We start from the raw sequence: 17,216 nt of genomic DNA on the forward strand, positions 1-17,216 counted from the left end.
GCATGGCCCTGACTAATTATGGGTTGTTCAACCCAAAGTTGATCATGACATGTGAACCAGGTCACTATCTACTCCTTCTAGCTCAAGGGGCTCAGTCCTTTCTGGCTGCTACAAGACTGTTTTCTCACCGAACTAATAAGAATTTTATCATTTTTAACATTAAAAATGTATATCCTGGGGATTTTTTCCTTCAAAAAGAAACTCAAAGTAGTTTACAACAATATAATATACACACAATAAAACCAAATCTACAAAATGCATTGAACAAACACCAGACTGTTCACCTGTGTCACTTGCTACCCGTGGTGGCTTAAGAATGTCATCTGGGTGTGGTTTACAGAGTCCGTGGAAAGGACCCAGCTCAAAGCAGTCATGAAGCAACTGTATATTCACTTCAGAGCATACACTCATGAAGCCCACTGCTATGCCATCATCCTGCAACATCAAAACAAAAAGCTTTTAAAAGCATCTCAAAAGCAAAGGAGGGACACCATCGGTTGTCCAACTCAATTTGCCCTAAGACATGCTATCCCATATATTATAGCTAAAGCATTACGGGCAGATATCTGCCAAATAAAAAACAGGAAGAGGAAAACAGATCAACAAACCCATTCATTTCTGTGTTAATAATGGTGTTTTTCAGGCTTGAAACCCTTACATAGGAATTGTGAGGGGAGGTCAGAAAGGTGACCCAAATCAGTTAGTATTCAGTTTTAAAGCTGTGGTTTTCAAACTTTCTGCTTTCAAGGATTCAGCTGTCCGCAATTCTGCTTGTCATCCTCACCATGGAGAGTGTTCCATTGCCTCCTGGTGAAAGTGATGAGAGGATCCTGACCTTACTCCCCAGCTTGGGACCCAGTGGTTATGCTGAGCTTCAGGGAGTGCGACACAACTATGGGGAAAAGCCTCCCCTCTTTGCTCATCTCTAAATTGCAGGGAACAGCTGGGGCTTGATGGTTTGCTACTAGGCAGTATTTATTTGTTTGTTTGTTTATTTGTTTATTTATAACAAGATCATTAAGATCTCAGGGCGGCATACAGGTAAAATAAATTTAAACAATGTAAAAATAAATAATTTAAATAGCTAAAAATATATTAAATCGTTACGCTAGCTAATACCAATTTAAACTCTAAACAATAAAGCAGTTAGAACAGTGTGCAAACTCAGGGAATCCAATTAGCCCTCAAAGGCTTTGGTAAAAAGTAGGGATGTACGAAAGGCACTTACCTGGTCCCGCAGCTTGCTTCGCGGTGGGGGGGAGGCGCTTCGGTTCTCCCCCCGAAGTTCAGGCCAGGGGGGAGGCGCCCCGCCTCGCCCGGCCAAAATTCAGGCCGGGGGGGGAGGCGCCCCGCCTCACCCGGCCGAAATTCAGGCCGGGGAGAAGCGCCCCATCTCCCCGGCCGCGAAATAAAAAAGTGGGGGGGGGGACCACCAGTGATAGGCTACGTAACGAGTTACATAGCCTATCACGGCTAGATTCCCAAAGTCAGCCGTGATAGGCTACGTAAATCGTTACGTAGCCTATCACGGGTGACTTTGGGAATCTAGCCGTGATAGGCTACGTAAATCGTTACATAGCCTATCACGGGTGTTGTTTTTTTTTACTTTATTTTGTAATGGCAGCGGCGGCAGCCAGTCGGAAGACCGGCCGCCGATGAACCGCCGACGAACTCCCGCCAGTACCCGCCACCGTGAGGGACATTCGAGGGAGGTAAGTCCCATCCTGGGGGGGGGGTGTGTGGAGAATTTCACCAATGCATTCGGCCTCCCCGAGATTCGTGGAGAAATTCTCCACCATCCCTAGTAAAAAGCCATGTTTTAGCTTGATGCTGAAATGAAACCAGTGTCTGTGCCAATCGGGCCTCCAAGGGGAATGCATTCCACAACCAGGGTGCCACAGCAGAAAAAGCCCTCTTCCACGTCCCTCCATAGTGTATATCTCACACTGGTGGGATGCAGAGGAGGGATCCTCCAACAGATCTCAATCCTCAGGCAGGCATATATAGGGGGAGGCACTCCCTCAAATATCGAGGTCCCAAGCTGCTTAGGACTTTAAATGTCATCACTAGAACCTTGAATTCTGACCAGAAACATATTGGCAGGCAGTGCAATTCCTTTAAGACTGGTGTTATGTGATCTTTACATAATATTCCAGTCAACAGTTTAGCTGCTGCATTTTGCACTAGCTGCAACTTCCCAGTCATCTTGAAGGGCAGCCCCACATAAAGTGCATTGCAGTAGTCTAATTGGGAAGTTACCAGCGTGTGCACTACTGTGGCTAGGTTATCGCTGTCCAAGAAAGGCCACAGCTGGCAGATCAGCCAAAGCTGGCCCCAAGTACTCTGGGCCACAGAGTCCACCTGGGGCTCCAGTGACAGGGATGGATCTAGGAGTACTCCCAAGCTACGCACCTGCTCATTCAGGACAGGTCACTTACTCAATTCCTGGTCTTGGGAACCACTCATCCACAGAGCTTCCGTCTTGTCAGGATTCAGCTTCAGTTTACTGGCCCTCATCCAGTCCATTACAGCCCCCAGGCACTGGTCCTGCACCTTCACTGCCCTAGCTGACTCCGACGACAAGTAGAGGTAGAGCTGAGCATCATCAGCATACTGGTGACACCCCACCCTTAAACTCCTAATGACCTCACCCAATAGCTTCATATAGATGCTGAACAGCATGGGGGATAACATAGAACCCTGTGGCACCCCACAGCTTAATAGCCATGGGGTAGAACAGGAATCCCCCCATACCACTCTCTGGAATCAGCCCTGCAAGTAGGAGTGGAACCACTGTAGCACACTGCCCCCAACTCCCATCCCGCAGAGCCAATCCAGTAAGATACTGTGAGCAATGGTATCAAAAGCTGCTGAGAGATCCAGGAAGATCAACAGGGTAGCACTCCCCCTGTCTTTCACCTGGAGGAGGTCATCAGTCAGAGCAACCAAGGCTATTTCAATGCTGTACTCTGGCCTGAAACCAGACTGAAATGGGTCCAGATAATCAGTTTCCTCCAAGAACATCTGAAGCTGCCCAGCCACCACGCTCAAGCACCTTGCCCCAAAAGGGGATATTAGCGATGGGGCGATAGTTCTCACACACCTCTGGGTCCAGGGAGGGCCTCTTCAGGAGAGGGTGCACTACAGCCTCTTTCAAGATGGCAGGAACCACCCCCTGACACAGCGAAGCATTTACCACTCCCTGGACCCACCCAGTCAATCCACTCCTGCTGGATTGTATTAGCCAAGATGGGCAAGGGTCAAACTTACATGTGGTGGGACAGACTGATTCAAGCGTCTTGCCCACATCATCAGGCTGCAACAACTGAAACTGATCCCAGGAAACGCAACCAGATGGAGCACTGGACACATCTCCAGGCTCTGCGATAACTGTGGCGACAAGTTCTGAGCAAATACAAGCAACTTTCTCCTCAAAGTGCCTAGCAAATTTATTACAGCAAATGACCAAGGGTTCCAAACCCAATTTCTCGGAGCCCAAGCCAGATCCCAGCAGGCTCTTCACCACTTGGAACAATTCTGCTGGGCAACATTTTGAAGATGAAATAATGGAGGTGTAATAATTTTTTTTGCCATCCTCACTGCCACATAATAGGCACAACAAAGAGTCTTTGCTAATCTTTGATCGTACTTGCTCCAAGACCTGCACAATCTGCACTCTAGCCGTCGTCCAGCCTGTTTCATTGCCCGCAGATCTTCTGTAAACCACAGTGAATTATGAGCTCCACAGCACCAGAGTGGGCGCTTGGAAGCGACTGTATCGATGGCATTTTCCATATCACCATTCTATAGGTGATATCAAGGCCTTGACTGAATCATTTTAACAACTTGAATAGTCTTCAGTTTCAGAGAATGTGCAGAGTTTCTTGCAGAAAAGATGGTCTGGGAGAGTGTTAGTCTCTTGTAGAACATCCCTCGTCATCTGACTCACATGGTTCCAAAGGAGACAAAGGAACTGAGGGGCTACCTCACCTATTTATGGGAATTTGAAACCAGTGAAAGCTGGCCTCCTTCCTTAGACAGCATGTAGCATGAACCAATGGCAAAGAAACCCTATCTCTGATGCAAGTCGTCCAGATAGCCAATAAGAAATTTCTTTCAAGTATGGTTCCAGCTCCTTAATGGTTTTGAGCTGCTGTTACAAAAGAGCTATCCAGTTCAGACCAGTTAGGCTACTGTAAACATGACAGAGTGGACTGGAGGTAAAGTCAAGGATATTGGTCTATTCAGCAATTACCAGCATGAGTCTAGAGTCCAGGTAGTGCTATTGGTCTATATTAGAATATAGGGATTTGTCACAGTTATCAAGGCCAGCCAACATTTGTGGACCCCTATAGCGAACCCTTCCTCACTGATTCATCTGTCACAGAACCCCTGGCCCTGTGCATTGCACAGGATTCTGTGGCATGTACCAAGACACACAGTCTTTGTGGGATATTGACGAAGCCATTGTTTCACAGAACTGAGAGTGCATATACATTCCGATGCTTGCATGCTACTGGGGAAGATTGACAGTGATAAATAAGCTGTCTGTCAGGAAAACATGTCCACCATTACTGATCCTCTCATTTGAGGTACCCCTAATAAGCTTCTAAAGTTCCCCAGAATACAGTATAACTGATGTTCTAAAGTGTATTTGACACAGGAATATAGAAAGCTGCCTTATACTGAGATTAAATCCAGAAAAACCAGAGGCACTATAGATCAGCAGAATGCCCAGCTCACGAATTCAACCTATACTGGATGAGACTGCACTCCACCTGAAAGATCAGGTTCATAGGTTGGGAGTGCTCCTAGAATCTACTATGTCCTTGGATCTTCAGGTGGCAGCAGTGGTGAGGTTACACAGCTATGTCTAGTGTGCCAGCTATGACTGTTCCTGAGTCAGTCTGATCTGGCAACAGTTAATGATGCCCTGGTTGCATTATGGTCAGACAACTGCAATGTGCTCTGTGTGGGGCTTCCCATGAAAAGCTACCAGAAGCTTCAATTGGTGCAAGATGTGGCATCTATCTTGCTAACCGGTGCACAATATCATGATCACATCACCCCAATACTGAAAAATTTGCACTGGCCCACTTGTTGGGCATCAGGAAAAGGGAATTTGTCTGTGTTGCATCCAAAGTCTGGAAGGCACTCCCTTTGGAGTTTTGAATGGTCCTCACTCTCTCTGCATTCAGGAAGGGGATCAAGACACATCCTTTTAACTTGGCTTTTTAAACATTGCGGTTTTAAGGGCAGTTTTTACTGTTTTATTATATTTTTATTATTTTCTGAACTTTTTTGTAAATTGCCTTGGTTGGCTTCAGATAGGCAGTATAAAAATACAATAATAAATACATAGTATTGAGCCAGACCAGTGGTCTGGCCAGCTCGGTCTACACTGTCTACACTGACTGGTATAGTTGTTATTTACTCTGAAGGAAAGGGGATCATATTTTGTGTGTGTGTGTGTGTGCCTGTCTGTCTGCTTCATAGAGAGAAAGCATCCCCGCTCAGAAAAGATGATTCCCTTTTCCTTTAGAGCAAACAGACTGCAAATTGATTTTGCCACCTGAAGGCATCCTCAAATAGGCATGCTCTACAAAACAAAACAAAACAAAAAGGTCTCTTTAGAAAGCTGCCTGCCTGTGACCCATGAAATTCATGACCACTGGTCTGCAGCTGAGCACTGCTCTAAATAATGTTCATAATACTGGAGCTGTCTGAAGATGCAAAAGCAGTGAATCAACTGCAGCTTTCTGTGGGAAGAATATAATTGCAACCAATGTTCTAATTATGCTCCACACCTGTGGATTAGTTTTGTCCATGATTACATTTCAAACGTTAGATGAATATACAGAAGTCCATCCCCATTCATGTATCAAATTAAATACACTTTTCCATATGAACTCTTGTGCAGCTCCCACTCATTTCAATGGAGCTTGTGTAGCGCAGTATCCTCTAGGATCACTAGTGCAACATGAAATACTTTCGCTTGGCATGAACTTGCAATGCAATTCTGTACATATTGCTCAAAAGTCAGTCCCAGTATGTTCAATGGGAATTGTTCCCACGTAAGTGTGCACAGGATTACAGCCTAACCGTGCAAACCTATATGTGACTATTCAGAAGTAAGCTCCATTGGGTGAGTAGGTATAGAATTACAGCCTTAACCTGTAAATAACTTATTGAATCACTACATTGTAGATGGGCTTCTAACACACCGGGTATGGTGTGACTTCCTTTTCCTATTCTATTGGGCTGCACCCTACTTTGATTTTGGTTCAGTACTATGTTAACAACTTCATCCTGCTTTATTAGAATTATGTGCATGGAAGCTGTTTTATTGATTTTTGGCTTATTGTGAGAGCTTTTTTGAGAGCTACTATATGTCAGGGTGATGGCGGGGAGGTTTGAGGTTGGTCCTGAGGCTGTGTTTACCATCTAGAGCATTTGGGATAGTGGATGAAATGGTGATGGGCATTTGACAAGCCAGATCAGGTGGTGAGGTTATAGGCATTTGAGGCTGATTTCTTCATCTGATCTTTCACTCACCTGAGGTTTCCCAGGTTGCCATACTGATTTCCCATTGGGTCTTAACATCTTCCTCTTTAACGCCAAGTCAGTGAAAGGGAAATATGTTATGATTTAAGATTTAATTAGTTCTGGAACAGAGTGCTGACCTGCATATATCATTGAGACATGGGCAGATAAGAGTGGTGGAGTTTATCTGGCACAAGTATGTCCACCTGACACAGTAGCATAGACCCAAAAGGTGGGGAAGGGGGTGCCATTGTCTATTGTTATATCATTGCTCTTTTCAGGTGTCCTGACCAACAGTCTACTGGGTTTGAGTGCTTACATCTGAGGTTGTTGATCTAGGACAGGACAAGGATTCTGTTGGTAGACTGTCCACCCCACTGTCCAAGAGTCTTCCTGCTTGAGCTGATGGGAGGTGATTTTCAATGGTGGCACTGAAGTTTCCAGGTTTATTGCCCTGGGTAATTTCAATGCCCATGCAGAGACTGCCTTGTTGGATGTGGCTCAGGATTTTATGGCTGCCATGATAACCATGGACCTGTCCCAACTAGTAGCTGGACACACTGATGTTTCATGCCATACACTCAGCCTGGGGAGTGGGGGGATCTCCATGGCAGCGGGTTTAGTCGCTCTCCACTGTGCTGCAGTCTTTACTGGAGTCGAATCTGCTCTGTCTAGGGATGCACAGGGCTTGAAAGCCTAGATTATCCCAAAGCTAGCCTGAGGTTCTTGGCAGGTCACATGGCAGTATACCTTGAATTATTTGGGTGGCTACCTGGTAGTCTCATCCACATCAGCACTTAGAAAGCCTGTTCCCTCCCTCCCACTCTCACCTTGTTCTGCCCTTTCTGCTTTCTTTGGCCAGTGTGTTTTAGCGCCTGCCTCCCCAACCTATGCCCGATTCCCCTCCCTTTTTTTTTTTACTGTCCGTCTAAAACTGCAGTAGCGGAATAGCCGCAATAGGCACTCCCATTCAAATGTGCTATTTTGCGGTAGTGTTATAGTTGTATAGTGCTATGGGGGGATAGGTATTGCTACACATACGCACTATTTTATTATAGTGCGATAGGGATATCTTTTAAATGTGCAATTGCGGGTTCCCCAGTAACTACCTTGGGAACGGCAATCTCACCAAGTATATGTATTCCTCACCCCATGGCACTTTTAGCCCCTCACACCGTAACAACTTTGAATGTCCAAGATTGATACAGTTTACAGTCTACAGGCAGCTGTGGTTGGTGAACCTGGAGCGCTTACTTTGGGTTTATGATGTAGCGCGAATGCACTATTTCGATGTTGCACTTTTATGCTTTACTTTTTAAAAAAAAGTTAGAGGCTGCCCAGAACACACCTATACTTTGCGGGGATGGCCACTAGAGCTTAGTGGTAGGCAAGGTGAAATAAATACCCTGAGGTAGCTCAGAACTCTGATGGCCATCTGTGAAATGGCGGAAGCATAGGGGAAACACTGGTGGGGAAAACACTGGGGAAACACCCCTTGATGGGGTCAGTGAGGTCACAGCCAGGTGAAAGACACACCCCTGGACAGGGCTATTATGCCAAAGTAAATGCAGAAGGTTGGTGCACACCACAACAGGAACGTACTCAAGCCAAATTAAGGAAAACAATCGGACTCAAAGTAGTCTCAGAAAAACCGGTTTTTCAGCGCAAACTCTGGGGTGGCTGCAGGATGGCCACAATGTCATGTGCCCTGAATGACCTCCAAGTGCAGCAAACTCGCAGTAAATCACTTGTGGAGACACCCCCCTGATATCCTGGACAAGAATGTGATCTGGGAATGGAGGGAGTAGAAGTCCTCCCTTGAGTATTTTTAACCCTACTGTTTTTATAAATTTACTGTTTATTTATTTGGAATTTTAAGATTATTTTAAATATTGTTTACTTTCTTTGCCACCTTGAGTTCCCTTTCAGAGAAATAGGCAGGATATAAGTTTTTTAAATACATAAATTAATAAATACGCCCTGTACCAACAATATATTTTTTTCTTCTGTCTGTCCCCACACACTAGTTTTTTGTTTAACATCCAACTTCAGGAAGAGTTCTGTGAAACTTGAAAGCTAGCTCACTACTTTGTGACTCCAAGCTGATCCTGAACTAATATGCAAACTAGAATGCAATACCCTTGGTTTTCGCACCTTTCCAAATTTTGCGATGCAGTTCTTCAAAACCTTTTAAATACAAAATACATACATTAGGGGAAATTGTGCACAAAAATGCATTAGGAGAAATGGCTACAAAATGCATACATTAAGAGAAATGCATACAAAAATGTGTATATTGGGAGTAATGTGCACAAAAATGTGTATGCATTTTCATGCTACCCTTTAACAAAAAAAAATTGCAAACTGATGTGAAAATGGGACCAAATTGACTTTTCAAAAACTTCGGAAGTTGTAGGAACGGAAACAGACAGATTCATCCATCCCTTGTCCTGATGAAGGTGGGGTTCTACTGAAGGATTGTGCACATAGGCTGCGTTCTCCCTCTCCCAACTGGACGTACCCTTTCCCCCTTTCCTTCTTTTTTCTGTGCCACTGACAAAAGTCAGATTGTAAGCTCTGTCCAGCAATTCTGCTTATGTTACTCTGTAAAATATGTGTACACTGATGATGTTACAAGTACTCTCTGTTTACAGACATTCTGGGATTTTAATTTATTTGCCAAGTTATTTAATTTAGGGCGTAATCCTATGGGGATAGGTGGCCGCCTCTGAACTTGGAGGCGGCCGCCTATCTAATGCAGGGCAGGAGAAGCACAGAGGGGATCGTTCCCTCCATGCTTCTCCTGCCCTGCATTTGCGGCTATACAGCCGATTTCAGCTGTCTAGCTGCAGGAAGGCAGAGCAGGGAAGGAGGCTGCTGGTACGACATATAAGATGTGTCGTACCAGCATTTCCACCTTCCCCACCCCGGAACGCCCCCTGGAACGCCTCGTTTTGGCCACTCTGCGCTCCTCTTCTGAGCATGGAGCGTGGGGCCATTCTGCGCTGCCTATGAGGCAGCACAAAAGGGGGGGAAGGTCAGTTCTCCAGGAACTGACCTCAGAGCACGGGCCCCCAGGTTGGTTCCTGGAAAACCACATATCCTATGGCCGTCTAGCCACTGACTAGCGGCCATAGGATTGCTCCCCCCATGATACTGGTGCACCTATTTTAATATCAGTGTTTATATTTGCCAAGTACAAATACGTACATGCTACAAATGATGATCTCCAACATTAGAATCTTCTTGAAATTATAGTACAAACAAGAAAAGCACAGTTGCTTAGAATGCAATTCTAAGCATGATTATTGAAATGTAACTCCCTGCTAAACATGCTTAGAATCGCCTCAATTAAAATCAATGTGATTCAACTTTCAAATAAACGTGTTTAAGATCAGGATGTAACATTCACAGAATGCCAGACATGATGCTACACACATCACTTGCCATCACGTCAGTTAAAAAATAAATAAGAGGAGGCATGGGGGGTGGGGGGTTATTTTTGTTGAGACCAAAGCATGCTGTTTTAATGTCTTCCTCTCACTCTCCTCCCTGTGTGCTGTGATCCCAACACAAATCATGCCTGGCTTTTTTAAAAATCTGTGATTGCAAGTTTAGCATCACATTTAGTTTGAGCCTTAGTACACACAGAAGTCATAGCACTAGGGAAAAAACCTTGTTGTTTTAGCATCATATAAACTGTACTGACTAATAACATTAGACAAAAATAGCCTTCCAAGTATTCCTCTTGGTACTAAACCAATATTTGGTCTAAAGACCTGGATTGACACAGCTGGCATCAATACTTCGATAAAAAGTAAGAACACATATAGCTCCCGCCCCCCCCCCCATTCCCAATCATTTGTTTGCTTAGCTGAACAAAGCTGGAGCCCTGCAGTTTCCTGGCTCCTATGTAATTTTAGGCCCAAAGCTCAGCAGAAGCTGATTAAACAATCCATCTGCCATATGTGCAAAAAGAAGTTGCCAGCTTCATTCTTTACAGGGCAAACTGACATCGATCTTGGCCCACATAGCAGCGCTTTGCCAATCTACAGTGTTGATGAACCTAGGAAGGACTAACATGGATTTTCTTGGGCTTCTACTGATAATTGTCAGACACAAATGCAATGTTTGTAAGATAAGCATCTCAACAAATTTTTATGGTACTTAATGATTACCTGAAATCAAACTGTAAGCAAACTACATGTCATTTAAATAAAAGAGGATTTTCCAAATGATCTGTGGCAGTGTTTTTCAACCCTTTGGATTGGTGAATATTCTCTGATCTTAAGATAAACAAATTATGGCCCACATACCCTAACACTCAAAAACAGCAATTCCTTTGTCTTAAATTTGAGAAGAGATTTATAAATAAAGTTACTGCTTTTAGTAGAATAATATTTAAAACCTATGCAAATGTATTAGGGAATTTTGCTGCCCTTTTCAATGCTAGCATAACAATTCCTTATCTGTTACTGTGCCAATTTCTAATTGGTTATACTGACTGATAATTAAATTGTTGCAGTGATTCCATAGCAGTAGGCAAAGCCCTGATGATCATCCACCAAGAAGGCAGTCTCCCACCCAAATCTTCTTCCCTGCACTTACCTCATTCTTAGGAAAGTTTAAAAGAAGGAATAATTTCCCGCTAATGCAATCCATAACAGAGTCCCTGCCACAGCTGCTTTTGCAAAACTAGAATGAGCAACTGGCTTGCAACTGCTTTTCAATCATAAGCAACATGTGTCCCAAATCTAGATTGATAATTCCATTGTCCGGAGACATGACTTCCTGATATTACATTTTTTGTCTCACTGGGGCAAATGGCATTCGCTCAAGGAAACAATGGAAAAGTCCAGGATTGTAGTTTAGCTGTGAAGAGGGATGCCGGAGAATTTTGTTTGGTCCACGCTTTTAAGCAAAGCTTAAAATTCACATGTCCTGTACTAATACACAGATAGGAATGCAGTTATCCTTCTGACTGTGCACTTCTCTGAATTCTGGAATGTGGTTTTCAGCTCAAAATTGCATATTTTAAGGGAAATATATTAAAATATGTATTTTAAGGGGAAATGCATACAATTTAATTATGTGTTTTAAAAAAAAATCAGAGGAAACAATACAGGACAAACTTATGATTGAGCACATGTGAAACTGACATGTACCGGAAATAGATTGATCCATCCCTACATGAGGATAAACAGCAGCGCACACCCCACCCCAACCAAAGTAGTGGCAGTGGGAATTTATATAAGTGGGAGGGAGGTTGTTCCCCACAACCCTCCCCCACCCCAAATCTGCATTTGTGTTACTTTGCATTTGAAATTGCAAAGCAACGTTTCTTTATTTACCTTTGTTTGCTGAGAAGAGGATCAAGAGAACACCACTATCCCAGTGACTTGGGGCAGAAGGAGATATGGCAGGAGGAGGGGGTTGGAACATCAAAATAGAATGGGCCACAGACATTTATTCACTGTTCCGCTTCTACCCCCTTTGTCTAGCTCTCATGTGCCTGGTAGTTCATCCATTGAGCCCTCCTGTCTTGCAGTGCTGCTATTTAATGCCAGGTCGGTCCACAACAAGACCACACTCATTCATGATTTAAGCGTGGATGAGAAGGCCAACCTGGATGGAGTTGACCTGACTCAGCTCTGCTCACCTGGGTACTCAGTGCAGCACCAACCCAGGTTGGAGGGCCGGGGAGGGGGGAGTTGCTGTGGTTCACAGAAGCTCCGTCTCCATCACCAGGAAACCATTCCACCATGGAGCAGGCCTTGAGGGGTTGCACCTGGTGTTGGGCCATAGAGGCAGATTGGGGATGCTGCTGGTGTACCACCTACTAGTTAAGAGAGCTGATGAACCAGCCGAGGCCCTAGCCTGACTGTGGAACAGTGAGATGTGAAGGGCCATCAATTTAATTGCACCTGAGGGCCCTCTCCAGTGCTGTAGAGCCCGCTCTGCTCCTTGGTACACTGGAGAGCTGTGGTCAGTGAAACAGGCTGGATGTCAGCTAGAACATAAATGGCGTAATGCTCAAAGCAAAGATGACTAAGCATGCTCTAGAGCACATAATTGTGCCTACTGTGTGGCGGTACAGGCAGCAAAGAAGGCTTATTTTGCTGCCTCCATTGTGTCCTTGAGTAGCCATCCAGCAGAATTCTTTCGGGTAGTCTAGGGGCTGTTAACACCCTCCCCAGAAAATGGGGTCCTGGCCCCGTTGAGGACCTGCTGTGACCTTTCTGCATCACACTTTGAGGACAAAATCGCTTGTCTCTGCAGCAAACATGATGCTGTTATAGCAGTTCCAGTTGAGGTGTCCGATTCCACCATTTGCCTGATTTTGTGGGGTCAGTTCCCGTTCCTGCGGCCTGAAGATGTGGACAAGGTACTTGCAGCCATGCGACTGACCACATGCCCTCTCAATCCCTGCCCCTCTTGGCTAATAAAAGCTAGCCAAGGGGGTATAACTGGGTGGGTCCAGGGAGTGATAAATGCTTCCCTGCAGGAAGAGGTGGTCCCTGCTGTCCTTAAGGCGGCAGTAGTCCGGCCATTCCTGAAGAAGCCCACTCTGGACCCAATGGTATTAGACAACCACCGCTTAGTCACAAATACCTTTCCTAGGGAAGGTACTAGAGAGGGTTGTGGCAGAGCAACTGCAGGTGCTCTTGGAGGATACTGATTATCTAGATCCATTCCAGTCTGGGTTTTGATCTGGTTCCAGGACTGAATCAGCCTTGGTTGCCCTGATGGATTCCCCTTATTGAGAGAAGGACAGGCGGAGTATATCCCTGTTAATTCTGCTCAACCTCTCATCAGCTTTTGATAGCATTGACCACAGTACCTTTCTGGATCGACTCCGTGGGATGGGTATCGGATGCACTGTGTTACAGTGGTTCTGGTCCTACCTATGGGGCCAATTTCAGAGAGTAACATTGGGTGACTATTCCTCAGCCCCTTGGCAATTGAGTTACGGGGTGCCACAGGGTACCATCTTATCCCCAATGTTGTTTAACATCTATATAAAGCTGCTGGAGTGGTCATTAAGGGATCTGGAGATAAATGCCATCAGTATGCTGATGACATGTAGCTCCATCTCCCTGTAATATCTGAATCAGGAGAGGCTATGCAAGTCCTGGATCAGTGCCTAGACTCAGTAATGGGCCGGATGAGGGCCAGTAAACTGAGGCTGAATCCTGGCAAGACAGAAGCCCTGTGGGTGAGAGGTTCCCAGGTCTGGGAGAGAGGCTCACTGCCTGTTCTAGATGGGGTTGCACTCCACATGAAAGATCAGGTTTGTAGTCTGGGGGTACTCCTAGATCCATCATTGTCATTGGGAGCTCAGGTGGCTGCAGCAGCTCGGAGAGCATTTTACCAGCTTCAGCTGGTTCACCGGCTACAGCCTCTCCTGGATGGGGATAGCCTGGTCACAGTGGTACAGGCATTATTAACTTTAAGACTGGATTACTGCAATGCACTCTCTGTGGGGCTGCCCTTGAGACTGGTCTGGAAGCTGGAGGTAGTGCAGAATGCAGCAGCTCGGCTGTTGTCAGGAGCTGCCCCTTTTCAGCATGTAACTCCTTTGCTGAGGGAACTGCACTGGCTGCCTATTCACTACCGGGCCAGGCTTAAGGTTTTAGTACTAGTGTACAAAGCTCTAAACAACTTGGGACCAGGATACCTGGGAGAGCACCTTCTCCCTTACCAACCTGCCCGGTCACTGAGGTCACCAGAGGGCTTGCTCCAGGTGGTTCCACATGGACCTATGGCCCGACTGGAGTCTACCAGGAGAAGACCCTTCAGTGTGGTGGCCCCTTTCTTTGGAACTCCCAGCATTTGGAGGTCAGGCATGCGCCAACGTTGTGTTGCTTTCAGCGCCTCTTGAAGACATTTTTTCAAGAGGCCTTCCCTGAGTGACCAGCTGCAGTTTATTAAGTTTGGAATCTGTTTCTTTTAAAATGTTTTAATTGTTTTACTATCATATTTTATTATTTTATCTGTTGTTCACTGCTCTCAAATTTTGTATGTGGGGCAATATATAAAAATTGTAAATAAATAAAATAAATAAGAGGCCAGCAAACCATAAGTAAACTTTTTTTTTCTTGCTTTCATTCAGGGCAGGGGGTGGGGGGAGAGTCTGTTGTTATTGTTGCTGCTTTAAAGATAATTCCTGGAAGCCCATTTCTGGTGCTTGTGGGCATTTTAATTTTAAATCAATTTATTGTGCTTGGGGTCCTTTGTATTTTTTAAAAATCAATTTCTTTGAGTGGGGGGCCATTTCATTTTTTCAAAATTCAAACATCCATATTGGTGTAATAATGCCTCAATTTGTTGTTGTTGTTCAGTCGTTCAGTCGTGTCCGACTCTTCGTGACCCCATGGACCATAGCACGCCAGGCCTTCCTGTCCTGTGCTCTCTCCCGGAGCGTGCTCAAGTCCATATTCATTGCATCAGTGATGCTATCTAGCCATCTCATCCTCTGCTGTCCCCTTCTCCTTTTGCCTTCAATCTTTCCCAGCATCAGGGTCTTTTCCAGGGAGTTTTCGCATTAGGTGGCCAAAATATTTCAGCTTCAGTATCTGTCCTTCCAACGAGCACTCAGGGTTGATTTCCTTTGGGACTGACTGATGTGACCTCCTTGCAGTCCAGGGAACTCATAAGAGTCTTCTCCAGCACCACAGTTCGAAAGCATCGATTCTTCGGCGCTCAGCCTTCCTTATAATCCAGCTCTCACAGCCATACGTTACTACTGGGAAAACCTTAGCTTTGATTATACAGACCTTTGTCAGCAAGGTGATGTCTCTGCTTCTTACTATGCTGTCTAGGTTTGCCATAGCTTTCCTCCCAAGGAGCAAGCGTCTTTTAATTTCATGGCTACAGTCACCGTCTGTGGTGATCTCGGAGCCCAAGAAAATAAAATCTGTCACTGCTTCCATTTCTTCCCCTTCTATATGGCAGGAAGTGATGGGGCCAGATGCCATGATTTTAGTTTTTTTTTAATGTTGAGTTTCAAACCAACTTTTGCACTCTCCACTTTCACCCTCAACAAGAGGCTCTTTAGATCCTCTTCGCTTTCTGCTATTAGGGTGGTATCGTCTGCGTATCTGAGGTTGTTGATAATTCTCCCGGCAATCTTAATTCCGACCTGTGATTCATCCAACCCGACATTTCTCATGATGTACTCTGCATATAAATTAAATAAGCAGGGTGACAATATACAGCCTTGTCGTACTCCTTTCTCAATTTTGAACCAATCAGTTGTTCCATGTCCGGTTCTTCCTGTTGCTTCTTGACCCTCGTATAGGTATCTCAGGAGACAGGTAAGGTGGTCTGATACTCCCATCACTTTAAGAATTTGCCACAGTTTGTTGTGATCCACACAATCAAAGGCTTTAGCGTAGTCAATGAAGCAGAAATAGACGTTTTTCTGGCATTCTCTTGCTTTCTCCATGATGCAGCGAATGTTGGCGATTTGATCTCTAGTTCCTCTGCCTCTTCGAAACCCAGCTTGTACTTCCGGTAGTTCTCAGTTCACATACTGCTGAAGCCTAGCTTGTAGGATTTTGAGCATCACCTTGCTGGCATGAGAAATGAGTGCAATTGTACGGTAGTTTGAACACTCTTTGGCATTGCCCTTCTTTGGAATTGGAATGTAAACTGACCTTTTCCAGTCTTGTGGCTATTGTTGAGTGTTTCAAATTTGTTGGCATATTGAGTGCAGCACTTTAACAACATCATCTTTTAGGATCTTAAATAGCTCAGCTGGAATACTGTCATCTCCGCTAGCTTTGTTGTTAGTAATGCTTCTAAGGCCCACTTGACTTCCCTCTCTAGATGTCTGGCTCAAGTTCAGTGACCGCACTATCATGGCTATCAGGGACATTCAGATCTTGCCTGTATAGATCTTCTGTGTATTCTTGCCACCTCTTCTTATCTCATCTGCTTCTGTTAGGTCCCTGCCTTCTTTGTCCTTTATCATGCCCGTCTTTGCACAAAACGTTCCCTTGAGATCTCCGATTTTCTTGAAGAGATCTCTAGTCTTTCCCATTCTATTGTTTTCCTCGATTTCTTTGCATTGTTCATTTAAAAAGGCCTTCTTGTCTCTCCTTGCTATTCTCTGGAACTCTGCATTCAGCTGGGTATATCTTCCCCTTTCTCCCTTGCTTTTCGCTTCCCTTCTTTCCTCAGCTACTTGTAAAGCCTCATCAGACAGCCACTTGGCTTTCTTGCATTTTTCTTTGGGATGGATTGAGTTGCTGCCTCCTGAACAATGTTACGGACCTCCGTCCATAGTTCCTCAGGCACTCTGTCTATCAGGTCTAATCCCTGAAATCTATTCCTCACCTCCACTGTATATTCATAAGGGATATGATTTAGGTCATACCTGAATGGTTTAGTGGTTTTCCCTACATTCTCCAATTTAAGCCAAAATTTTGCAATAAGAAGCTCATGGTCTGAGCTACGGTCAGCTCCAGGTCTTGTTTTTACTGACTGTATGGAGCTTCTCCATCTGCAAAGGACATAATCCATCTGATTTCGATATTGACCATCTGGTGATGTCCATGTGTAGAGTCACCTCTTGTGCTGTTGGAAAAGAGTGTTTGCTATGATCAGCATGTTCTCTTGGCAAAACTTTATTAGCCTTTGTCCTGCTTCATTTTGTACACCAAGGCCAT

General features: G+C 44.9%; 1 protein-coding gene across 1 annotated transcript in view; it reads right to left on the minus strand.

Moving 5' to 3' along the window:
* The window catches only part of CFAP61 (cilia and flagella associated protein 61), a 212,286-nt gene that overhangs the window by 174,442 nt on the left and 20,628 nt on the right, over positions 1 to 17,216 (minus strand). The window contains exon 8 of the mRNA XM_084850737.1: positions 285 to 435. Coding sequence (XP_084706863.1) covers positions 285 to 435 — 151 coding nt within the window. The remainder of the gene's footprint in view (positions 1 to 284; positions 436 to 17,216) is intronic.

Source organism: Heloderma suspectum, chromosome 4 (genome assembly GCF_057233095.1).
Source record: "Heloderma suspectum isolate Gila_16-S chromosome 4, 16-S_ref, whole genome shotgun sequence".
NCBI classification, from domain to species: domain Eukaryota; kingdom Metazoa; phylum Chordata; class Lepidosauria; order Squamata; family Helodermatidae; genus Heloderma; species Heloderma suspectum.